The sequence below is a fragment of the Emys orbicularis genome, chromosome 3, assembly GCF_028017835.1.
Source record: "Emys orbicularis isolate rEmyOrb1 chromosome 3, rEmyOrb1.hap1, whole genome shotgun sequence".
In the NCBI taxonomy this organism is placed as follows: domain Eukaryota; kingdom Metazoa; phylum Chordata; order Testudines; family Emydidae; genus Emys; species Emys orbicularis.
Genome location: NC_088685.1, coordinates 83,194,394 through 83,221,241, shown reverse-complemented (window position 1 = coordinate 83,221,241; position 26,848 = coordinate 83,194,394). Strand labels below are relative to the sequence as shown.

At 40.2% G+C, this 26,848-nt stretch overlaps 1 protein-coding gene across 1 annotated transcript in view; it reads left to right on the top strand.

Moving 5' to 3' along the window:
* Positions 1 to 26,848, top strand: part of PREP (prolyl endopeptidase) — a 177,007-nt gene that overhangs the window by 123,352 nt on the left and 26,807 nt on the right. The window contains exon 10 of the mRNA XM_065400874.1: positions 620 to 723. Within this exon, the coding sequence (XP_065256946.1) occupies positions 620 to 723 (104 nt within the window). The remainder of the gene's footprint in view (positions 1 to 619; positions 724 to 26,848) is intronic.

Below are 26,848 nucleotides of genomic sequence, written 5' to 3'. Positions count from 1 at the left end.
GCAGAGTGCCTCCATTCCCTCAGGGGCAGTGCGGCTCTGCCTCAATCACACCCTTAAAAACGAGTTTAAGTCTACCAGCTTCATCATGGTCATGTGCTTAAGCATGTGAATAATTTTACTCATATGAGTAATCCCACTGATTTCATTGAGCATACTCAAATGAGTAAAAATTATTCACATGTTTAAGTGTTTGCAGGATCAGGCCCTAAGTGAACGTATTAGACTAAATTCTGTTCAACTACATTGGTATAATCTGTATTAACCCACCACGTTTCCAAGTAGACTCCTAAATCTTTCCATTATCTGAATTCTGTTGGATTTATCATTCTTAGTAAATGCAAAGCAGCTTAATTTTTTCCCCCTTGTATTTAGTTGGTTGTGGGAATTCTAACTTCACATGCTTAGTATGGGCAGCAGTAATTTTTCTTTGCATATAGAAAGGCTCTGCATTCTTCAGTGAAGAAGTGCATGTCAATTATTAAATGTAAGAATGTATCAAGGCTGCTTCTTTACCCTACTGGGTTAACTTTGCCATCGTTACAGTCTTTCATGTTTTTTAATCCAATGTCTTTTTAATGATGCATGTGCACTTAATTGACAAATTTGACCTCTGTTTCAGGTATTATTTATCACTGTGATCTGACGAAAGAAGAACTGGAGCCAAGAGTTTTCCGGGAGGTGACTGTGAAAGGATTTGATCCTTCGGTTTATCAGACGGTTCAGGTAATAACAAAAACATGAATTTTTCTATCTTGTTTTAATCACTTGTGAAGCAGGCTAACAAAAGCTGCAGTTAAATGAGAGTAAAATCACTTTCAAGCAACTCCTGTGTAATTTTCAATATCAGAGGTTGTAGAGTTTTGAGGCAGGACTAATGGGCTTTTTTTGGGTAAGTTTAGTATGTGCCATGCCGTGTAACTAAGAGGCAAACACAAGCATGCATCTTCTCGTGTTGTGAATTTTAAAGGTATAGTAGTGTTTTGCATCAGTCTCAGTGATGTAATTGCTTTCCATATACTGTGCAGTTCTTCCACTTTACTTAGTACAGTCATCCATGTAAACTCTTTTGGTCGGGAACTGTTTTGTTTTTGTTTGTACAGCACCTAGCACAATGGGGTCCTGGGCATTAATACATTACAAATCATAAATAGGTGTGTACAACATTTGGATTCTGACAAGCTAATTCCTAAAACTCCAAAATAAGAATGGCCATTCCAAGTCAGACCAATGGTCCATCTAGACCAGTAACCTGTCTCTGACTGTGACCAGTGCCAGATGCTTCGGAGTGACTGAACAGATTAGGGCAGTTATCGAGTGATCCATCCCCTGTTGTCCAGTCCCGGCTTCTGGGAGTCAGAGGTTTAGGGACACCCAGAGCATGGGGTTGCATCCCTGACCATCTTGGCTAAAAGCTATTGATGGATCCATCTTCCATTAACTTATCTAGTTCTTTTTTTGAACCCGGTTATTCTTTTGGCCTTCACAACATCCCCTGCCAACAAGTTCCACAGGTTGACTGTGCGTTGGTTGAAGAAGTACTTCCTTATGTTTGTTTTAAACCTGCTGCCTATTAATTTCATCGGGTGATTCTAGTTCTTGTGTTATGTGAAGGGATAAAAAACATTTCCTTACTTGCATTCCCCATACCATTCATGATTCTGTAGATCTCTTATCATCTCCCCCACCACCACCCCACCTAAGTTATCTCTTTTTTAAGCTGAACAGTCCAAGTCTTTTTAATCTTTGCTCATGTGGAAGCTGTTCCATACCCCTAATCAGTTTTGTTGCCCTTCTCTGTCCTTTTTCCATACTAATATATCTCTCCTGAGATGGGGTGACCAGAACTGCATGCAATATTCAAGATGTGGGTGTACCATGGATTTATACAGTAGCATTATCTTTTCTGTCTTATTACCTCTTTTTCTTAATCATTCCTAGCATTGTTAGCTTTTTTCACTGCTGCTGCACATTGAGCAGATGTTTTTAGAGAACTATCCGCAATGACTCCAAGATCTCTTTCTGGAGTTGTAACAGCTAATTTAGATCCCATTGTTTTGTATGTAAGGTCGGGATTATTTTTTCCAATGTGCGATACTTTTCACTTATCGAAATTAAATTTCATCTGCCATTTTATTGCTCATTCACCAAGTTTTGTGAGATTCCTTTATAACTCTTTGCAGTCAGCTTTGGACTTAACAATTTTAAATAATTTAGTATCATCTGCAAACTTTTCAATGTCACTGTTCATCCCCTTTTCCAGATCATTTATTAATATGTTGAATACCACATGTCTCAGTACAAATCCTTAGTGGAACCCACTATTTACCTCTTTCCACTGTGAAAACTGACCATTTATTCCTACCCTTTGTTTCCCATCTTTTAACAAGTCACTGATCCATGAGAAGACCTTCCCTCTTGTCCTATGACTGCTTACTTTGCTTAAGAGCCTTTGCTGAGGGACCTGGGAAAGTGAGGAAACAGATTGACAGAGTGAGACGGGTACCCAGAAGTCACCTACTACAGGACAGGCCCAACAAGGAAAATAACAGAACACCACTGGCCATCACGTACAGCCCCCAGCTAAAACCTCTCCAGCGCATTATCAACGATCTACAACCTATCCTGGAAAATGATCCCTCACTCTCATAAACCTTGGGAGGCAGGCCAATCCTCACTTACAGACAGCCCCCCAACCTGAAGCAAATACTCACCAGCAACTACACACCACACCACAGAAACACTTACGCAGGAACCAATCCCTGTAACACACCCTGTTGCCTACTCTGTCCCCATATCTACTCTAGCAATAACATCATTGGCAGATCAGCCACATCATCAGGGGCTCATTCACCTGCACATCTACTAATGTGATATATGCCATCATGTGCCAGCAATGCCCCTCTGCCATGTACATTGGTCAAACCGGACAGTCTCTACGTAAAAGAATAAATGGACACAAATCAGACATCAGGAATGATAACCTACAAAAGCCAGTAGGAAAAAACTTCAATCTCCCTAGACATTCAATAACAAATGTAAAAGTAGCCATTCTTCAACAAAAAAACTTCAAAAACAGACTTCAAAGAGAAACTGCAGAACTACAATTCATTTGCAAACTTTACACAATTAATTTGGGCTTGAATAGGGACTGGGAGTGGCTGGCTCACTACAAAAGCAATTTTCCCTCTGTTGGTATTTCCCTCTCTTGGTATTCCTTCTCCTCATCAATTATTAGGAGTGGACCACATCCACCCTGACTGAATTGGCCTTGTCAACACTGGTTCTCCATTTGTAAGGTAATTCTCTTCTCCTCATGTGCCAGTATATTTATGCCTGTTTCTGTAATTTTCACTCCATGCATCTGAAGAAGTGGGGTTTTTTTACCCACGAAAACTTATGTCCAAATAAATCTGTTAGTCTTTAAGGTGCCATCGGACTCCTCGTTGTTTCTCTAACCAGGTTTATTCACCGGGTAGCCTTCAACTGTGTATCTCTAACCAGCAAGCTTTGCTGAGGAGTTACGATTACAATCTGTGGGACTCTCTCAAATTTCAAAGACTCTCTGCCTCAAGAGTCAAGGCAGGAATTCGCTGCCCTCTTGGAGGAGGGTAAGAATGTGGCCAGGACCTCTCTCCAGGTAACTCTCGATGCAGCCGATGCGGCAGCAAGGACAGTGGCCTCTGCTGTCACCATGAGGTGGTGTTCTTGGCTCCAGTCCTCAGGACTTCCTCACGAGGTCCAACAGTCCATTCAGGACCTCTCCTTTGAAGGCTCCTCACTATTTTTGGAACAGAAAGACACGAGACTTCACAGCCTGAAGGACTCTAGAGCCACCCTCAGGCCATTGGGCCTCTATGCTCTGTCTGCTTCCAGGAAGCACTTCGGGCCCCAACAGCCACCTCATTTCTCAGCGCCCTCTCCGCGACAGGAATCCTACAAAAGGGAAGGCAGAAGTTACAAATGTCGTCAGCCACTCCCATCCACCTCAACCTCCTAGCCAGAGTCTGATAAGTATTCTGGTGGGCCCAAGCAGGCCTTTTGAAGGTACACCCAAAGGCGCTATACTAGTTCCCACTTCAGATCCTGCCTCCCCTTTATTTTTGGACCATCTGTCCCATTTCAGCCAGGCATGGTCCTATATAACATGGGACCTCTGGGTGCTAAGTACAGTGACAATTGTCTATATCCTTCAGTTTTTATCCATCCCTCCCTCACATCCCCCATCCCTGTCCCTCTTTCGGGGACCCTTCTCGCGAGCAACTCCTTGCCCAGGAGGAGCAATCCCTCCTATGCATGGGGGCTGTGGTAGAGGTTCCTCAAGACTTGAGAGGGAAGGGGTTCTACTCCCTATATTTCCTAATCCCGAAGGCCAAGGGGGGCCTCTGCCCCATTCTGGATCTACGTTGCCTCAACAGATCTCAAGAAACTGAGGTTATGTGTGGTCTCCCTAGCCTCCATCATTCCCTCCCTTGCTTCAGGGGACTGGTATGCCGCCCTTGACTTAAAGGACGCATACTTTCACATTTCTGTCTTCTTTGACCACAGAAGATTTCCCAGATTTATTGTGAATCAATGCAATTACCAGTTCATCACTCTTCCTTTCAGCCTCTCAACAGCCTCTTGGGTTTTCACAAAGTTTATGGCGGTAGTAGCAGCCCTTCCTCAGACGGCAAGGCGTCCAGGTCTACCCGTACCTCAACGACTTGCTAATCCAAGGTCAATCAGAAACTTATGTGCGGAACAGCATCAGCATGATCCAGACACCTTCCAGGCATTGGGCCTGTTGCTAAACGAGGAAAAGTCGGCTCTTGTTCCAGTTCAGAGAATAGAATTTATTGGGGTAGTGCTCAACTTGACCCAGGCCAGAGCCTTCCTTCCGGAGGCCCAATTTCAGACTATATGTCAGACCTGATATCCATGGTCATGGTACACCCAATTATGACTGCCTGAGTTTGCCTCAAGCTGCTGGGGCACATGGCCACATGTAGGTTCAGTATGCAAGGCTGCGTCTCAGGCCCTTGAAGCCGTGGCTAGTGTCATTTTACTCCCCAAACAGACACCATTTGGACTCAGTGCTCACTATTCCTACCCTGGTCCTGGAAGGACCCGGGGTCAGTAATGATGGGGGTACCCTTTGTTGCCCCTAGCCATCAGTCTCCCTAGTCTCGGATGCATCAGATGTAGATTGGGGAGCCCACCTCGACTGTCTCAGGACTCAGGGCCTATTGGTCAGGGAATTCAGGGCTGTATGTTTAGCTTGCCAAGTGTTCCTCCCTCAGATCTCAGGCAAGGTGGTGCAAGTTCTCACAGACAATACCACGGCCATGTTCTGTATCAGCAAACAGGGAGGTGCTCGATCCTCTGCCCTGTGTCAGGAGGACATCCATCTGTGGGAATTCTGCATGAAACACTCCATCCACGTGGAGGCAACATAACTCCCAGGAGCCCGGAATGCACTGGCAGATCACCTCAGCAGATCCTTTTCCCTTCACCCGGAGGTGGTCCCTTCACCTGGAAATCGCCAGGTTCATCCCTCAAAGGTGGGGGTCTCCCCAGGTAGACCTGTTCACGACCAAGCAAAACAGGAAGTGCAATCGGTTTTGCTCGCTTTGCGGGCACAGTCTGGACTCCCCGTCTGACACCTTTCTGCTCCCCGGGTCAGGACCCCTGCTCTACGCTTTTCCCCTGGTCCCTCTTGTTCACAAGGTCCTCCTGAAAATCAAGCAGGACAAAGTGAGAGTTACTCTCACACTGAACCAGTGATGGTTCAGCATGCTACTGGATCTTTCAATAGCATTCCCTCTTCCACTCCCACTCCATCCAGACCTGATCTCACAAGACCACGGCTGGTTGCTCCACCCAAACCTCGCCTCCCTTCACTAACAGCATAGATGTTAGATGGCTGACCCCGGAGGAGCAGGCCTGGTCAGAGCAAGTTCATCAGGTCTTTCTAGGTAATAGGAAACTGTGCACTAGGGCTACCTACCTGGCTAAATGGAAACGCTTCTCGATATGGGCATCTCAACGAGGTCTCTCTCTGGTTTGTTCTTCCCTTGGAGGCTATCTTAGACTACTTGCTCCGTCTAAAGCAGCAAGGTTGGCCTTTGCATCTATCAAGGTGCACTTAGCAGCAATCTCAACCCTCCACCTGATGAATGACAGGTCAGTATTCTCCCATGAGATGACGGTCTAATTTCTCAAGGATCTGGAGAGACTCTACCCTCAGGTCTGTGAGCCAGTCCCTCCATGGTACTTAAACCTGGTTCTGTCAAGCTCATGGGTCCTCCATTCAAACCGCTAGCACCATGTCTGCTACTGTTTCTCTCTTGGAAGGTCACTTTTCTGGTGGCCATCACCTCAGCCAGAAAGGTCTCTGAATCAGGGTTCTTACATCAGAGCCACGGTACAAGGTCCAGCTGTACCGCCACCCAGCCTTCCTGTCAAAGTGGTGTCACAATTCCATAGCCACCAGGCTATTTTCCTCCCAGTCTTCTTTCCGAAGCCTCACAGGAACTCTGAAGATGCTCATTGGATGTTAGATGTGCTCTCACCTTCTATATTGAGAGAACTCTTTGTAGCAGTAGCAAAAGGATGAAAGGGCTCCCAGTGTCAGCCCAGAGTATCTTGTCCTGGATAACCGCCTGTATTTGAGCTTGCTATGAGCAGGCAAATGTCCCTCCACTAGCCATCCTAACCACTCACTTAACGAGAGCTCAGTCCTGTTCAGCAACGTTCCTCGCGCAAGTTCCCATCCAAGACATCTGCAGGGCTGCAATTTGGTTATCGGTGCATACCTTTGCATCCCACTATGCCATCACCCAACAGGCTCGAGGCGACGCCAGGTTCAGAAGAGCAGTGTTGCAGTCAGCATGTTCATGAACTCTGAGCCCACCTCCTGAGGTACTGCTTGTGAATCACCAAATGTGGACATGAGCATGCACTCAAAGAAGAAGTGGTTACTAACCTTCCATAATTATTGTTCTTCAAGATGTGTTGCTCATATCCTTTCCACGACCCACCTTCCTACCTCTGTCGGAGTTGTCCAGCAAGAAGGAACTGAGAGGGTGCGTGGCCAGCAGTGCTCCTTATACCTGCGCATGAGCGACATGGCTCCAGAGGGCACTAGAGCCGCCCTGACAGATACCACTGAGGGAAAAATCTCTGGCAACGGTGCACGTGGTGTACACACACCTAACATGGAATGGACATGAACAACATATCTTGAAGAAAAACAGTTACAGAAGGTTAGTAACTGTTTTTTCATCTATGTGCCAGATAATTCTGTTCTTTACTATAGTTTCAACCAGTTTGCCTGGTACTGAAATTAGGCTTGATGGCCTGTAATTGCCAGGATTGCCTCTGGAGCCTTTTTTAAAAATCAGCGTTCCATTAGCTATCCTCCAGTCATCTGGCACAAATGCTGATTTAAGTGATAGGTTACATAACACAATTTAATATACGCACAAGGCTGTTGTAAATAGCCTCATTCATCTCTGGTTGCTTCCGTAGATAGAAAGATGAGCTTTGCAAAGGCCAGTTTGCCAAAGATGCAATCATCGAACATTTATCTCTTGGCTTGAATTCATTAGGGAGGCTGCTACTTCTTTCTCTATTTTATTTTATGTATATATAACAAACTTTAGAGGATATGGAGTTGAAGGAAGAAAACAGCATTCACTTTGAGAAAGAACATGATTATATAACTAATACTATCAAGTTCAGTGAGATAATGAATTAAAAAAACAATATAATAAATTAAAAAGAGGTTTAGAAATAATTACTGTAAATTAGGAATATTATATTTTACTGGCAAATCAAATGTTTTATTTGAGAAACAATTGTGGAATCAAAAGCCACTTTTACATATAAATCAATTATTTATTAAATTAGGCTAATAATTAAAAATAAATTCCTTAAGTTAAGAGAGTTCTTCTCATCCAGAAGGATCCCAGGTTTTTTGGTTGTATATAGAAAGGGATTATTTTCCCCACCACTGAGAAGCTGCTATCTTTACATTGCTTTAGTGATGTAACAGTGATTCACTTTCAGCAATGCTCCACGTGTTTTTAAAGCAAGAAAAATAACCATCCATTTTCACTACAGCTGAAATTTAGATAGTTGGAATTTGATTAGCAATGCTGAGTTTAGCTATAACACAGCAGTTACTACAGCATTATAATTCTGATAAGTGCCCTTGGATCCTTAATTACATGGGGCGGGGAGACAGTCCTTGGAACCTTGTACACCCCAAATACAGCACCTGTGATAACAGAGTGGTGCCCTTGTGCAGTGGGATATTGTGTTTTGCTGACTTGGAAGGAAAGGTGCCATATCCTGAGACACAAATGCCACTTCCTATACCATCCTGTGTGTGTGTGTGCTTCCTTGTATTTGAGATTTGAGGCGACTCCAGCATCAGAAGAGAGATTTCATACCTTTGATCTGGCCAGTTTATTGTACATTTAAATCTCAAATTCATTTGAAATTGCTCCTTTATAATGACACCTATATACGTGAATTGCACTGAGTTCAATCACAGCTTTGCCATAAGCCCTGCGTTAGTGTCAAAGTATTGCTGCAGTGACCCTAAAGCTGCCTAAATCACAGTTGCCCACCCAGCCCATCTCTGCTTCCACTCCAGGAAAGGGAGCATGGTGTGTCAGGGCTACCCGAGTTTTGTATGCTCTCCAAGATGGGGGAGAAGCTGCACCACTGGGTGTATTGTGGAGCTAAACCAAGGTTCCACCCCATTCCTTGCCTACTCCCCACCCACTTGCATGGGGAGGGGGGCAGGGGGGAGAGTAGATGCTCCGCAAAGGTTGCGTTCCGCTCCCACAAGGAATCTGCGTATGTATGTGTGTGAATCTAAATGATAACCTTGTTCCTCCTTTTACTTATGCACCACCCCAGAGCCCTGGCCACAATTCAGGCAATTGAAAAGGATAAACTGAAAATGGATGCAAGAAAAAGTAGTTGTGCGGAAAGTCACAGGTTGAGATTAATTACTTCACTATAAATAACATTGTATAATAACCTCGGTTTCATTATTGTGATTTATATCAAAATTGCTGAGTGCTGAAAGGGAGAAAACAGAGCTTGCTTTTTTTTTTCTTATTGGACCAAGGCAAATTTGATTCTGCACTGAGGGATGTCCTTTCTTAATAAGATACAGATGAAAGGAATATCCCGTACAAAGCTTTCTACATTTATTTTCTTCCACTTGAATGAACAGAATGAATGCACACACATCTGGGGGTTTCCTAGATTTATTTACATAACATATATGAAACTTTATTGAGAGTTGTTCTCTAGTAGTCTCTGCACATAATTGAGCAAAAGTGTTAGAAATGAAGTGGGGGTGTGTGTGCGTGCACGTGTGTTTTAACCTAAACTGAAATTGTCAAAGTGCCAAATCTGTACTCTTTTGGGCACATTTTCAGTATTGCATGGATTTTTAGTGCAAGACTCTACATGACCTTTTTTTTTTTTTTTTTTTTTAATCCCACTGCTAAATCCCCATGCAACATATCAAAAATGTACCTTACATCCTTTGGTTAAAGTATGTATTAAATAGTGTTGATAATCTTTAACTAAATAATGTTTCCTGATAGGTGGAAAGGAGTTTTGATTCTCTGGATGATTTCATCATGTGATATTTTACGGGGAGTAGTAAAGAATAATGGATTTATGAAGGGAAACATTGGCACAATTTTGTTTAACTGAGCAACTTATAAGTAAAATTTATCATAACAACTTAAATGCTCCTTTAACTAAAGGTCATGAATTTTATCTTTATGAACTTGCCAACTGAGTTCTTATGTGCTTCTTGTTACACCTCATGATGACACTTAATCATTGATAAACAGGCTGCTGTCCTGTCTCTGAATTAACCTACTTTTATGCTGGCATGCAAGATTGCAGGTGTTGAAATTGTAATCGCGAAACAAGTTGTTTGGATCCCTTTGCCATTCTTTTAATATCTTCCAATGTGTTTTAAATAGTTCAAGATTGCAAAAGAGTATATGTGCCTAGCAAGGGTTGTACTTTGTTTAGCTACTGTCTTGTAAAAGAACTCTGAAATTCATGGTATAACTTAGTTTGATTTAAAAGCAGCTGCCATTTTTTACATTGTATCAATAAATGGCCAGGTGGAGGGAGAGCAGGATTAATTGTATCCTGTGTCTTTTATAAAACCTATCTTTGTAGGAACTAAGTAGCACTATGAATTATTTCATTGTTCAGCCACCTGAGGAGACCTGGGTTCAAATTATGGGTAGTTAACAAATGAGAATGATCTTACTGTCATTCTAGTTCTTCACAGAGATTTATCTACACCATACAGGTTGGCACAATCGGTGTCGGTGCTTCAGGGAAGTTTAAAACTAAGAAGATGAATCAGAATTGAGGTTGATTGGCAGAGTTGTAGGAGAAACTTGTGCACAACACCTGCCAACACTATTCCTGGATCTTGCCATTACTATTAGTACATCAATTTATTAACATTAAATTCACTCATTAACATTTTTAAAAACACCCTTATTCAGGGGTGTGCACAAGGGGGCCCCAGTAATCCGTGTGGGCACAGAACTCCTCCAGCTCCAGGGACACGGTGGAGGAGACTGCGTGAGCTCTTCCGGCCCTGGGACCGCGGCAGGGGCACAGAAAGTGCCCCTCCAAAAGCAGTCAAACTTGTATTCCTGCCTATGCCGCTGGCCTTATTGGTTGGTGTCCTATGGATGTCCTTATCTTTTTAGATCTGCCTAGCAAAATATGAGCTTCAGTTATAATTTTTTAAAGTGGATGTGAAGAAGGACTTATTGTTATTTCTTGTCTTTTCCTTAGCACAGATGAATGGTTGCCTGGTGTTTAGAGAGAATTTTCAATGGCTCTGTCATCTCAGCTAAGATGTAACGCCTTCAGTATAACAGACAAAAGGCACATTCTTCAGATGAGTGTCGTGTTAGGAAGCAAAATTAAAGAACACTCTCTCCTCTTTCTTTCTTCAGTAAATAAATTACTCTGTACTATTTTCCATCCTCTTCCCCCTTCTCTTTAACATGAAAGCGCTTTTAAAGCTGTAGCTTTTAAAGGCCTGGGTAAAGAATGATGAATTTTGAAGAATTATACCATATTATTATACCATATTGGTTCTGTGGATGCTTGGAGTGTTTGATTCCTCACGATCTCACTGTAAAGGCATACATTTTAATATTAGAAAGGGCAAAACAAGTCAGTTGTTCCTGTCTCCTTCAGTTTTACTATTTTTAGTTCCTCCTGGCTTCCCAATTCAGAAAGATAAAACATTTAGCCAACCTTGTTTTGTGTAAAAAATTGATAGTTATTTAATGCCTGCCACAGTATGGCAGCATCGTGCCCCCATCCAGTTGCATGCATAAGGAATGTTGCTATTTTAGTTGCTTCAGTTTCCATTAGAATTCCAAGAAGAGCACAGAAGGTTTCAGCTCTGATCTCTTCCTGCAGTTTGGCAGTGACTGTATTGTTGGCACCAAGACAATAAACAGTCCTGCTCTGGAGGACATTAACAAATTCATTTTGACAACTCTGGCACTGTTGGCTACATGCCTTCTGAATTCAGTACGGGTAGTAACTTCTTACTCTACTAACATGGGAATATGGCAAATGCCACTTTAATCTGCCATTGCTTTCTCTAATTGCACCTCAGTGGAGAGGTGCAACTCAAAATGCATTGTTCCAATTTTAGAATCCTGTATTTTTTTTTAAGCTCTAGAGAAATATTTTAAAAGGTGAAAGTGTAGCCACACTGAGCTCCTTTTAAGAGGGGTTCCCTCAATATGAAGAATTATAAAACTAGAAAGAAACTTCTAGAAAAGCATCCATAAAACTAAATGGAGGATTTTGTTTAGTGATCTCACACTTTTCTTGGGCTTTGGATCCCAGACACTTAATTAGATGAGAGGTAGCTGGATGTCCTGTAATAATTGTCAAGGGTTAGAGCAGCTCCATGTAACATGCTTTGAATAATAAACAGAGAAATCCTAGTTGATGTTGGCACTCTCTAAATATCTGGACTAGTAGGTAGATCACCTTGTTCTTGACTGGTGTATGGCACAGTGGGTTATTGCACTAGTTTTCACCTCTAGAGTTCAAATGCAGGTTGAGGTCCCAAATTAAGGTGGTTATGGTAGTCTCTCATCCTAACCTCTGTTTGTGTCAGAAAACAAATGACTGGCAGCGTTTGCTCAATAGGAAATGGAATAGTGGTAATGCTTTGGATCAGGACTGGGGTGTGCATAGCACAACTAACTATAAGTGAGAGTTTGCACAGCACCAGACCATGCCTACATCTGAAACTAGTATTAAAATACTAATCTCCCAGACACCTGCACTATCACATAGCCTATGGGGTTCACCAATCCCAGCCTCGTAATTACACCTCTACTCCGATATAACGCGACCGGATATAACTGGGTAAAGCAGCGCTCCGGGGGGGGGGCGGGGCTGCACACTCTGGCGGATCAAAGCAAGTTCATTATAACGCGGTTTCACCTATAACACAGTGAGATTTTTTGGCTCCCGAGAACAGCGTTATATCGAGGTAGAGGTGCATAGTGTTTCCTTTCTGTTTAAGATGCAGGGAAATGAGGTGACTATAGAGGGGGGGCGGGAGAATCTTCAGACACAAGGTCTTACAATAAATATTCATTTTTTTCAGTCCAAAGGGGTGGTGATGCAGAGCTGCTTAGTAGTCTAGCTAAGACCAAGAGAAATATATTCTCCTTTTTGACTTTCACTTTTAAAACTTTTTGCTTTATACCACTCTTTGCTTTTTTTATTCCCACTGCTAATGAAGAGGAATATTGAGGTGGTGTATTTGATCCCAATTCAAGGGCCTTTGTTTCACTTAGAACCTCCCAAAACAGAGAGCTAAAATAATATAGATCTGTTCTAATCCATAACCATTGATCCTAGCATATGTGAATCACTTACTACATGTAAGAGTGACTAGGAACTAGCGCTTAAATCAATTTTAATAAGAGTTTAAAGGATTGCTTTCACATCCTCAAATATCTTAAACAACTGCATAACTACTGGCAAAAAAATTAGTTTTACAATAAATGGGTGAATACAATTTTGCTCTCAGGAAGAAACATAAGCCATTGGGGACACACACACCCCTTGTTTTTAAAGGCAGTGTGTATTTAAGACCCAAGTATCTCAGTGGGATGGGGTGGAGGTTGGTTATGGATAGAGACAGATTAAAATGAGAAACATCTTCATTACAAAAATAAGAGTTTCCTTCTTGTCAACTTTCTAAAGCGATTACTGAAGACTTTTTCCTTCTTTTTCCTTCCTTCTCATAAACACTAGTCCCTAAGTTTGATTTTTTTTTTCCCTCCAGTACTTAACCATTAACACATTACTAATTGACTTAATTCCCTTGGTCACAAAACAGGGAATAATTTCATCTTTTCTCAGTGGTATTTTCTCCCAACTTCCATTCTTTTCTCTGAAGATCCCAAAGTACTTCCCAAAGGTAGAGAAGTATGATTAACTTAATTTTACAGATGGAGAAACAAATGGTAGATTGTGTGACACATCACAGTGATCAGTGGCTGAACTAGGAATTGAGCCCTGCTCTCCTGACCTCCAGTTCACTGTTTTGACTACAAGACTGTGCTGCTTCCCCATGTATTAATTTAGCAAAATGAGTCTTCAAAATGTGTTTAAAAGTAAAATTGCAATCTAACCAATTATTATAAAGTCTCTTCTACAATCAGCATAGCATAACATTTCAGTACGAATATAAAAACAAATCTCTCTAATATAAAACATTAACATTCAATCACTATAGTATCTGGATGTGCTTTACAGAATTTAGATGAGCAGTAACATTTCACAAATATAGAGCTCAATCCTTTGCCCACTGAAGTTAATGATAGAGCTCCCATTGTCTTCAGTGGGGCAGGATCAGGCACATAAGAAGTTCCAACAAAACAAACAAACAAAATAACATTGCAGTTTTTCCTGAACTGATCACTTGATGATTACCTGTTCTGTTCATTCCTTCTGAAGTACCTGGCATTGGCCAGTGTCAGAAGACGGGATACTGGGCTAGATGGATCTTTGATCTGACCCAGTATGGCCGTTCTTATGTTCTTATGATTCTTCAGTCCTTCCGCAGACAAAACTGCCATTGAAATCAGAGAGTTTTACTAAAGTAAGGACTAAAAGGTCAGGCCTGCTGTCAGTATTTCTTGCAATGAAAGAGAGAAATGATAACTGGCAAAATATGTCACTTTCTTCTGTCCATATTTTTCTATATTTTATTTGGATCAATAAATCAAATCAAAATATAAAACTTCCCTGTGCTTGGATGCCAGATTTGTTCAGGAAGGGATTACTTTTATGAATGTGGGAATTGGTCAGTCCCCTTGACCATTTATTTCTCTGCTGAGCCTACCAACAATGGTGTTAAATTGCTACAACAATTTTGTGACATCCCTCTGTAGGACTGAGATCTCCAGCCTTATTTTGCACAGCTGGCAAAAGGTCTTTAGATGGCTCCAGCTGTCAGTTATCATTGACATGAGCCAAATTCAACTGCTGTAGAAGGGAAAGGCACTGTATTACCAGTCCCTTGACACATCCAGCCTCTTTGGAAGGCTGATGCTGAGTTTATTGACTTTTTTTAGTGCTACATTAAAGGTGTTGTACAAATCTACTGAATAGTATTAAGTAATGTTAGGTCCCCAAAGAATCAGTGAAGAGTAATATACACAGAAAAGTCTATTACGTCTCTTACAGCAATAGACTCAGAAAGCTTATGGTTCTGAAATTACATCTGATTTGGAGAGCAACAACAATTGTGTTTGGCAATGAAGCTCACATTTCTTGTGTTTTTCCCAAGCTTGCATAATACGATGAGTTCCCTGCATTAATGGGCATATGCTATTTAATGTGTAGTTTATATGGAAGTCTCTTTTGAATGCTGAATAATACTCAATGTAAACAATTTCTAAACCTGGTTGAGGTTAGAAGGGACCAATGTGTATTCCAGAATTTTAAGGCAGAAATAAGTATTTTGGGGTTTCTTTGGTTGCCAATCCAGTGAAAGATAGCACTTTTCTGTTTCCTTTCCCAATCTTTTTCTCTCCCTGCACATTGGATTTCTTGCATATATCTCAATTTCTGGCCATTTTACCCCAATGAATAAAAACTATTTCTAGGTGTCTTCTCTCTTTAATAGATGGTGGTTTTGGTGAGAATAGAAGAAGAGAGGAAAGGGGGGGAACACTTGTTCTCTTTCCTGACCCTTCCAAAAAGGTTGAGATTTCTCCCCTTTCTTTACTGCTTCAGGACAGCACCAAAATGCTGTTCATAGATTCCAAGGCCACAACAGACCATTATGATAATCTACTCTGACCTCCTGTCTCACACAGCCATAGAACTTCCCCAAAATAATTCCTAGAGCAGATCTGTTAGAACAACATCCACTCTTGATTTAAAAATTGCCAGTGACAGAGAATCCACCACAATCCTTGGTAAATTGTTCCAATAGTTAATTACTCTCCCTGTTAAAAGTGTACACCTTATTCGCAGTCTGAATTTGTCTAGCTTCAGCTTCCAGCCATTGGACTGTGGTGTTACTTTTTCTGCTAGATTGAATAGCCCATCATTAAATACTTGTTCCCCATGTCGGTACTTACAGACTGGTCACCTTCTCTTTGTTAAGCTAAATAGATTGAGCTCTTTGAGTCTATCACTGTGAGGCATGGTTTCTAATCCTTTAATTATTCTCATGGCTCTTCTCTGAACCCTCTCCAGTTTATCAACATCCTTCTAGAACTGTCGGACACCAGAACTGGACACAGTATTCTAGCAGTTGACTGTTGCTGATGTCATTGCCATATTTGACTCTGAGTCTCCCACTCTAGGGAATCTGTTAATAATTATGGGCAGAAGGGATTGTAAGCTTCTCTACAGTTCCGTTCCCAATGTAAACTACTATAGTAGTGTACAGAATTTCTGATATAGCAGGATATTCCAGTAGCCTACCAGAGCCTTCAAAACAAACATTGCTCAAAGGTGATTGGTTTGGTTTATTAATTTGCTTCAGGTGCAGATCTACAAACCCCAGGCCTCTAAACACACACTTCAGTAGTAATCAGTAAATGATTGGGGTCTGACATTATAATTACAGCAGCCGAGAGAGGATAAAATTGGAATAATTCCAGTGCCCGAATCAATCATGGGTATGGATGTGATTTTGTCACACTAAAATTAGGCAAAATTCATGGGGCAGTCATGGTAAAAATGTACAAAATCAGGTATGATCACACTGGGGCTGGTGACGTCCATGATCAAATCATATCCTTAGTCATAGGCTCCTAAATAGAAAAAATGCATGATGGCCATGAAAGAGTAAGTCACAATTGTGTAGGGGGTCCAACGTGTACAAGAGCCCTGAAATTCAGTTGATGGCTTTAGCAATAATAATGGTAATTGTACAGTGTTTACAGTAATCAAAACCATAGGATAATTAGTGAAGTTTATAACTTGTGCACTTGTAAATATTCCTATAAAATGCAAATAAACTTAATTTATATTAGGTCATCCTGGAAAAGTTCTACTTACCCACTTGCTCAAGGCCAGAAATGGGCATATTTCGAGGAACCTCTCAGAGCCTCAGTGTTTTGGGGAGTTTTTTGGTAGCATATATCAAAATGAAACAATGTTCAAAGCCCTTTTCTCAACAGCCTGTTGATGTTCTTGATGCAATAAACAAAATAACCTCAGTTTAGAACATGAGTACAATGGTAGTTTGTTAGCAAATTTATGACAACAGCAAAGGACGAGTTAAGCCAACTTTAATTCAGTAGCAAGTTATCTCATGAAAAGACTAGAACTGAGTTACATATTCTCATTCACTGGTCAAAAGACACGACAGGTGAACCTCAGAAAGTTTGGACTTTGCATTTGGATAAACATCCAAAAATTCAAGTGAATCCAAATTACTTGAATCTGTGGAAAAACTGTGCTGGAAGTCTTGTGTGAATAGGCTTTCTTCTCATTAGATTTTATCACTTCTATATCATGCCATGGCAAAAAAAAAAAAAAAAAATCAGCTTTTTTTTTAAATAGTATCTGAGTATTTCTGCACCTTTGTAAAAATGGTTTGTTTCAAAAAATGATCAAAGATCACAGTTATCTCTTTCCATCCACCCCCCAAATCCAGTTCAATCGCTAATTACAAGAGTTTGGGTTTGGTTTGTTGTTGTTTTAATTTTTTTTCCTTGCTTGTTAGTTAGCTGTCTTTAACACAAAACAAATTCATCAGTGGACAATCTTATTAAAGATATTTTAGTTAGCATCTTCATTTAGGAGTTGACTTAATTCTGTTAACATATAAATACATTACCCATAGGTATTTAGAGTATATTATCTTTACTTAGATTAATTATTTCTGTTCTGTCCTTGAGACATTCCATGGAGATTTATGGGGTAGGGGAAGCCTGTTGAAAGTATCATTAACATTCATAACAACCAGTGTTTGAACTGCTAAGATGAATGATAGCAAGAAATAGAAGGTCTCCATAGTCCTGGACTGCTGTTCTCACAGATAAGAGAAAATATGTGTTTGTTTTTCAGCTAATATATGAACTAGCATCAAAGGTGACAGCGTGTGGTAAACAATGGTAGCTGTTGACAGTAGGAAAGACTGATGTAAAGTGGTATTCCTCATTAAGAGTCATTGCTTATGTGAGAAGATTTCGATGTGTAGAGGAGTTTCAAATGTAAGGCTATGTCTAGACTGCAATTAAAAACCCATAGCTGGCCCGTGTTAGCTGACTAGGGTTTGTGGGGCTTGGGCTGAGGCTGTTTAATTGCAGTGTCTGCATGGCTGCACTGCATTTAAACAGGCCCTTAGCCTGAGAGCTGTGAGCCTGAGTCAGCTCACATGGGCGAGCTGCAGGTTTTTTATTACAGTCTACACCAGGGGTCGGCAGCCTTTCAGAAGTGGTGTACCGAGTCTTCATTTATTCACTCTAATTTAAGGTTTTGCGTGCCAGTAATACATTTTAACGTTTTTAGAAGGTCTCTTTCTATAAGTCTATAATCTATAACTAAACTATTGTTGTATGTAAAGTAAATAAGGTCTTTAAAATGTTTAAGAAGCTTCATTTAAAATTAAATTAAAATGCAGAGCCCCCCAGACCGGTGGCCAGGACCCAGGCAGTGTGAGTGTCACTGAAAATCAGCTAGCATGCCGTCTTTGGCACGCGTGCCATAGGTTGCCTACCCCTGGTCCACACATACCCTAAAAGGCCAGGACCCCTGAAATCAAGGAATGCTTCAGTTTAAATATTCCCTGGGTTTCCCTTCTACACTTTAGTGTTTGTTGAACTCCATTAGAACTGTAGTTCTGGAAGCTACCCAGAGATTTGCTGAGTTACCATCATTATTTTTTTCTCTTTGGTGATTTAACAGTTTTGGGAATTAGAAAGAGATTGGGTTTTTTGCAATGTTGTTTGCAGATGGCCCAAGGAAGAGATCGCTGTAGACTACCCATTATATCCACAGCATCATGACATACTTTAAATTTTTTACCATTCTTTTTGGTTTTTGTTTCTCCCCTAGCCCCAGAAGTATTACAGCTCTTGGTCACTGTACTTTTTGACATTAATATTATCAGACCAAAGAGCCAGAAGTCCTAATATGTTGTCCTTCTGTGAATCAGACCATAAACTGATATTGCTACCAGGATGCATTATTTTATGAGTATCTGCAGTGCCATTTTTTTCTCTAAATATTGCTACAGCAGTGTTACAGGAAGTCATTCTTAGTATTCTTTTCTGCTTTCTACTGTACGTTGGGTTACTTTTCTTCAGGTTCATCCATGGTTTACAGATTTAAAAACAATGAAGTGTCATCTCTGCAACATTCTAACACAGGAGGTGCTCACCAGGAGATGCTGTTGAAATCAAAGTACCTGATCCTTAGTCCTTTTGTAATCTAACACCCTGGGGGTTACTTGGGAGGGGGATTTAATTTCTCTAACCCATTAGCAGGGATAATCACGTTTTTCCATTTTTGCTTATGTAGATTGGGGGAAACACAACCTAAACTCAAACCCTAAGTTTGAGTCTAAGACATAATGTTGTTCCTGATTGAGAAACCTCAAATGGAAGGGCATCACAGGCTTTTAAGTCAGCAAAATCTTTGGTATAAGCATTTGCATGCGCTGGGGTAAAATGTGTGGAACTGGTTTTGAAGCATGTACTGGCAAGTATAGCAAATCCCTGCACATTTCTTATAAAGAGGTAAGGACAAAGAACCTCATAATTATTACTTAGAAATGGTAGTGCCCATTGCCAAGATTTTTAAAAGTGTGAAGCCTGGACATGACCACTACCACAATCTGCCTTATAAATAAACAACAATAATATTGTATATATTAAAGTCCTCTAATCTCAGCCTTTATTAAGAAAGAAATAGGGGGTTGCTAGATTTGAGTGTCTGCTTCAAAACTAGAAAAGTAAGTGCTTGGTTAAATAACAAACCAAAAAAAATTTCTAGACAACTTCCAAGCACACAGGAGGCGGCCACAAAGACTACAGTGTAGAGGTAGTCGCTCTGGTACGCTTTTGCCAAAAGGAGCAGTAAAATCCAGTCAAGCCTTGCCACCAGTTTGTACAAACAGAATCTCATGGGAACATGTCTTTATCTTGGTTGCAGATGGCTCGTAGCCACCTCCTCTCCTTTGTTTCAATATTTTTTAAAGCACCTGTCGCATCATGCTATCCATTACTGTTGCCAGTTGTTTAGCTGTATCACCTCACTTGGAGAGTGTTGAGAGGAGGACAGTGAAGGGGAAAAAGGAGTTACCAGTGTTGTCTAAGATGAATTCTTGTCTACATCATTATAAGTTGAGCTGATTTTCTACATGGAGGTGACTGTGGTTGTTTTTTGGCTTTTTATCTGTCAGTATAGTATTATAGTAAATCTCTTGGAGCAATCGCCTCATTGAAGTAAAGCCTTGTTCAGGGTGGATTTGATTTATTTAAATCATGATTTAAATCACTAGTCAGGAAGACTCAATGTAATCATGGTTTTCTACATAAAAATGCATTCTTGTTGGTTGTTATAACCTTAATACATATTCTTCACAACTCAGAGATAGATGTAGGTTTCATTTTTAGAAGGTACACACTATACATTTTTAAACAGTGATTTATTTTGAAAACTTTTCAGATTAGTTTTACAGCTATATCAGAAAATGAATGATTGTTTGGTTGTTTCATTTACCAAAGATAATTGAAGCAGATATTTATGATGCCATTGGGAGGTGAACTATCTCCAATTAAACAGGTTAATATCATTAATATTTGGAGGATTTTCTTGCCAGGCTGTATTAGGAGGAGAACATCACCAGACAGACATTTAAATTATTTTATTTAACTAAAACAACAACGTTAAGTATTCTGGATTTTTTTCTTCAACAGCAAACATAAAATATTTTAACAAAACAAGCATGTGTCCCTCCTGTCTCACATTTATCTCCAGACTACTTCTCCTTGTCCAGATCTATTCCACCCCCAACAATCTTCTATTCATTGAACTTTTTGAAACTTTGCACTTTTAGAGAGAGGTAAGTGATTGACTCTGTGTACACAAATTTGCAGAGGGACAATAGAGTTGAGGTCTGTTATTTCTCATCTCTATATATTTATTTATTTTAAAACATTTTTGCTGTTAACAAGCATGTTACCTCTGGAGGTACAAATCCACAGTTTGAGAACTGCAAAACTAAGCATCTCTGATAGTATCTTCTAGACCAGGGATCGGCAACCTTTGGCACGCAGCCCGTCAGGGAAATCCGCTGGCGGGCCGGGCCGGTTTGTTTACCTGCAGCGTCCGCAGGTTAGGCCGATAGCAGCTCCCACTGACCATGGTTTGCCGTTGCACAGCAATGGGGGTTGCGGGAAGCAGCGGCCAGCACATCCCTCGGCCCGCGCCGTTTCCCGCAGCCCCCATTGGCCTGGAACGGCAAACTGCGGCCAGTGGTGGGCGCTTTAGATAGGGGTTTTTTTTTTTCCCCCTCAAAAAGCATTTTAATAGAAAAAAAAATCCTATTTAAATTTAAAAAATTCAATTTTTTTTTTTTTTTTTAAAGATCATTGATTTTTATCCATCCTGGCCTTGTTTTAATTAAGTGAATGGGGCTACCAGCTGTTAATTACAATTTTGTTTCTTTGTGGTAGCTTGCTCACATTGTGTTACACTTTATATGTATGTATGTGTGTGTATATATGCACACACACAGAAATCATGTAAGAAAGACATAGTGATCTCCATTTGAGCTAGAAACTTCAAATAACTTGCCCCTTTTTGTTCCAAGTGCAAGGCTTACTTCTTCGACCTTGCCTTCACTAATATCAACACATAGCACAGTGTACATTTTAATTTATAACAAAAACAAAAATAAGACAACAAAACACTACACTGTACACACAATTTTCCCTCTGGGGAAACGATGACAGAGAGAGAACAAACACACATGACAAGTGTTAGTTGCATTACTGGAAGGGTCTCAGATACCACCATGATGAGGGCAGTAGAAGAACCTTTATAGAATGGTTTAATTTTCTATCAGATTGTTAAAAGCATCCTTTATCTAGTGGCTCTTTAAAGGAACTGATTTGGTGCATTTTGCCACTTACACCTTTGACACTTGATATTTATGCAAAGGGAACAAAACCTTTCATTTAACCAAGTAAATGAATGATTCAAAAATAATTTTTTCTATGCCTTCCCTGCAGGATTTCTGAACTTTGATTTATTTTTTTCTCACTTTCTCCCCATTCCTTCTACCACCTGGTGAGCTGCTTCCCAGCAGCCATTTGCTGCTAGATTGCTAGGCTCACTAACGAGGAATGTTTCTAAATGACTATCTTCTGGCACTTAGCCTCCATCAGCATGAGACTGCTTCGAGTCCCAATGGGTGGGTGGTAAAATGATCTCTTCTAAAGAGCTTCTTGATTATTTCTGTAGCGATTTTGCAATTATCTGTAAGAGGTGGTCTTTGAGGCTTTTACCTATATGAATTTTTTACTATGCCCAAGTTACTTTGGCTCAGGTCCTGCCCAGTGTTAGGGCAGCTTTGCATCCATCTGCCAGCATAAAGTTGTCTTAAAGCCAGTGTAAGAGGCCACTGTAGGATTCCTCCTGCATAGCAGGAAATCTCAAATAGCATGGAGCTACTGTAACAGCTCTCCCCCACCATTCCTCCCACCGCCTGGTACATATGTATGAACAGAGAGAGAGCAGGTCTCTTATACTCTGTCAGTTTCTGGCTGTGAGAATGGCCACTTGGTCCATTGGCTCCTGACACAAATTTATCCTGAGGACTGGACTGCTGCCAGCATTGCCCCAATATTAGTTGAGACATCCTGTGATGTGCTAAGCACTCCTCAGCCACAGCCCAGAATTTAGGCATTCATGATACCGCAGTGATGAGGGCCACATAAGAACTAGGCTAGAATAGAGTGTGGAGTGGTTTTCTCAATGTTAACACTTGGTTTTAAAAACTTGGAAACCAGTGGCTTCATGGAAGTCAATGGGAGTTTTACCATCGACTTCAGTGGGGCCAGGATTTCACTCCAGGTGTCAAAAGATTAAAGCCAACATTTCAAACTTGGCTACTTAAAATTAGGCTCTTGTGGTCTGCTTTTCAGAGGTTTTTAGTGTACTGGCAATTCCCATTAAAGTCATTGGGAGCTGTCTGTGCTCAGCACCACTGAAAATCAAGTCACTTTTATTTAAACATCCAAGTATAGATTTGGGTCCCTAGCTGTAGCCACCATGGTGTGAAAATTTTCTCCAAGTGTTCAATTTCTATAACTATTCCTCCAAATATATTTGTGTGGGTTTTTTAAAAACTGTGCAGACTTTATGAAAGGTACTGTTGGTGCCCGATCATGGTAATTTGGGATATAATATTATACCACAAATTTCAAACTGTACACCCCTGTGGTCTTCAAACAGAGAGTTATTTTAAACCCAATCAAGGGTCTCCATTTCATAGTTAAGCAGGGAAAGGTTTTGTGTCAGGTTGGGCACTTGAAATTAAATTTAAAAAATGAATTTAAAAGAAATAAATAAGGCCTATTCTTCAGATTGCTAGTGCATTAATTTTAGGACCCAGTAATCTGTAATCTTTACTATAAAAACTCTCTAACTTTTTTATAACATCTTGAAATCTAATCCTTTATTTTCAACTTTTTTTTTTTTTAATTTCAGTTACTACACCTTCCCATTTTTCCCTTGACAATTTTTGTGGGTTTAAAATCAGATTTTCCTATTTTATCTTCTCCATTCATGCTGTGTGTGAGAGACCTACACACACAGAAGGAGAAACTGGCTAACTGAGTGATTAAACAGGGGAAACAGTGAAGAGAACTATTCATAAACTGCTGTCACATGAAAGAAACAAACATGTCACAACAAGGAAAAACCTGAAAATAAGGTGATTTTCTTCCGCCTGCCCCTTAGTTCACTTTCAATTTTAATAATTTTAGGTATTATAATAGTATTGAGAGGATGGGGGGAAAGTCAGACAGAAGTATGACTTTTAAATTGACGTTGTCCCTTGAGGTGCATGAACTGGAACAGATTTTATAATTACTCACTATGAGAATTGTTTTGGTGATTTTGGGAGGTTTTTTGGTTCGATGTGTCTATCTCAACTTCGGCATCATTTTTTTTTTTTCTTTTTTTTTTTTTGTGAGTGACGGAAAATTGTTGTCTACATTCATTCTATCCGGAGTCCTTTTCATGTCACACCAAAAGCTAAAGTACGTAAGCAAAGTCTATACTCTTGCACAGTTCTGGAGGAATGGAGCAAAGGACACTACTTGTCACCTTAGAGGTTGAGTTGGATAACCATAGACGCTTTCCTTTTCAAGGGCTATCTGTTTCATATATAACTGAATGGCAGGTCTCCTATGCTCTAAGTGAATCTTAACCAAAAGAAATAAGGGCTTTCTACCTATTCCCCATATATAAAAAGCTTTCAAAATAACCACAATAAAAGAACAAAGACCTGTACAAGGGGTAGGGGGCAGTGTCCCGGGAGCCCCGTGTGGTGGTGTACCTCGGGCCCTAGAGTGCCTTAAGAAAACAGAACTTATGTAGCGCTGAAATGCTTCCTGGAACAGGTGGGGTTTTTGGTGGTAAAGGTGTGCTCTAGACGTGCATTATTTAGAGGAGCCTTCAAAGCCTAAGGGACAGCGTAAGAAAAGGTACAAAGTGATGCGTGAATAATGGGAGTTCTAGAGAAGCCAGGGTGGAGAGTGAAAAAATTATCAAAAAAACACTTAGCCAAGTTGCCTTCTTCGTTGAGGATGATGACTATGCAAGATTTTAAGTTTTAAAACAAAGCCATCTCTGGAATGCAAGTTTCTGTAACGCTTGGATGACTCAGAAATGGTGCAGAAGACTTTCTTAAAATATTTGTTTGATTTGAAGTCTTTTGTGCTTATTTCTTATGCTTTTCTTAAGTGTTAGGGGTCCTGATTCTTATTTACACTAAAACCGCTTTGCACTGCTCCAACTGCATAAAGGGTCCTTAAGCTCAGCAGAAGATACATTTACAACCACTCCAAGGCTTCTTTACACTGCCAGAGCAGCACAAAGTGTCGTATATAATAAGAGTGCTTTCTCAACTCTATAGCACCGTTTGCTGCAGGGCTATAATTTTGAGAGTGGTTGTTTAGTCTTACCTCCATCCCATAAATTAGTCATATGTAAGTTTATCTCATAATGTAAGGAGATTTGATTGAAGCCTTGTCAATGTTTTCTTCAAAAGTTTATTTATTTGCCTTTTTGGTATACTATAGCTGCAACAGACCTGCACTCTATTATTAACCATTGCTAATAAATATACTTTAATAATACACTGTAACTAGCACAAGTGGATCTCTCCTAGCTCTGATAAAACAGAAACCAGTAGTACCCTTTTATAAACATTCTCCAGTAAAAGCTGTCAGAGTCTAAAATTAGACGTGAAATACCATCGCTAGACATTCTTCCCTCTGTAGGGCTTGCCCTTTCCAGTTTACCTTAATCTCTCAGATGAAGCACTTCCCGTTATTGGTCCTATGAATAAACTGATAGACAGTTACTTCAGAGGTAGCACCAAATTTAAGGTGAGATTGAAACAGTTGAAAATAGTCTATTTGAAGAAGCGTAAATAGCTTCACATATCTCAGTGTCTCCTGAATTGATTCCTCACCCCCTGTTTGTTCATCCTGGGGGGAGGGACAGGGGAGTAATCATTATTTCAACAAAGATAGTTGGAGTGAAACACTTTTAAATTCTGAACAGCAGTGTCACCTTGACGTGCTGTTTTTCTTTGTTGTCTTTTCATTTAAAGGAGTGTTTAATCTTCACTGATGATGATGATAAAAAAAAAACCTCTTAACCCAGTCTTCAGACAGTTGTTAGAAAAGCTCAAGTTTAGAATGGGGGAAGGGAAATTACTGGCAGCCTGTAGTCAAGGGAAAGTAACTGATCTACCAACAGCAGTCACTTGGTGGAAAGATTTGGAGGGCCAGATCCTCAGCTGGTAGAAATTGGTGTAGCTCCACTGGAGTCAATCGATGAAGTTTTTAGGAAGTGTTTTCCCTGAACCTCTCGGTACTGGTCTCTGCCCAAGCGATTTTATCTCCACTGAAATACTTTAACTCCTAGAAGTTTTTAAAATAAGCATTTTAACAAAACAAAACAAAAAACGACACCCACCCCAAACGAACAAAAAAAACCCAAAAACCCTTTTGATAGCTTTATAACTTTAGTGATTGCTGGTGCATGTTTCATGGGTGACGCCTGTGGTCATGCCAATAGCTAGAAACCGTTTTAAGGTGGGCAAAAATGATGTAAAGCTTTGTCCCTAAATTTCACAAAATGATATATGATATAAACTGGAATAGTAAATTAAAGAAAACTTTTGTAAACTTCCCAGAGGTAAAGTTCCCGGAGGTATGCTTTATTTGTTTGTTTCATTTGTGAAATTACTTGTATTTGCTTAGCCCCTCAGGAAACAAAAATTGGTGGGGGTTTTTTAAGTGAGATGCCATGAAGGCTTTGTATTTCACTTTACAGCTAGTGCTCATGATAAAGATACTTACTAAATACCATGTGTTGGAAAGGATCATATTTCTGTTGGGTCTCATCGGATAGCTGTAAAAATAACTCCTGTTTAGTGTTCAGTGTGGTGTCATAAACATGAGGGTGTCTCACTTTCCTTTGAAAACAGGCAGCCGTGTAACAAATGTCATTCTGCTTTTGTTTCTTTTTAGTTTTAATTAGAATAGAAGCTGTAAATAATGATGCTAAAAAGCTCAGCCATGAAGAATAACTTCTTCAGTTAAATTGTCATTAACTGAAAAGTTTAGGACAAGCAGTTGCTAACTGGTGATGCACTCATAAGAAGGTTTTTTAATCCAAATCTCTTTAAATATTAGAAATGTGGATTAATTACAAGCATCATCGTGAATAAAATGGAAATTAAAATCCTTTTAAAAACACTGCGTGCTTGTTAGAACAAACCTGACTGCATTCCTGGTGCTTTAAATCTTCTATTTATCCATAGAACAAATACGGCATAGGTAGAAACAGTGCAAACTACCACACCAACATGCCTCAAATCTAATGTAGTGGGGCACTTCTGGGAGCTAAAATACACCAAAATAATTGGTTTTAGTTCACACTTCTTGTTGTTTTGGTGCAAGTCTTTGTGTGGATGCTCTTGTTTCAGATTAAGAATGTCTTATATCAATTTGGCTTAATTTGGTTTTTATTTAAA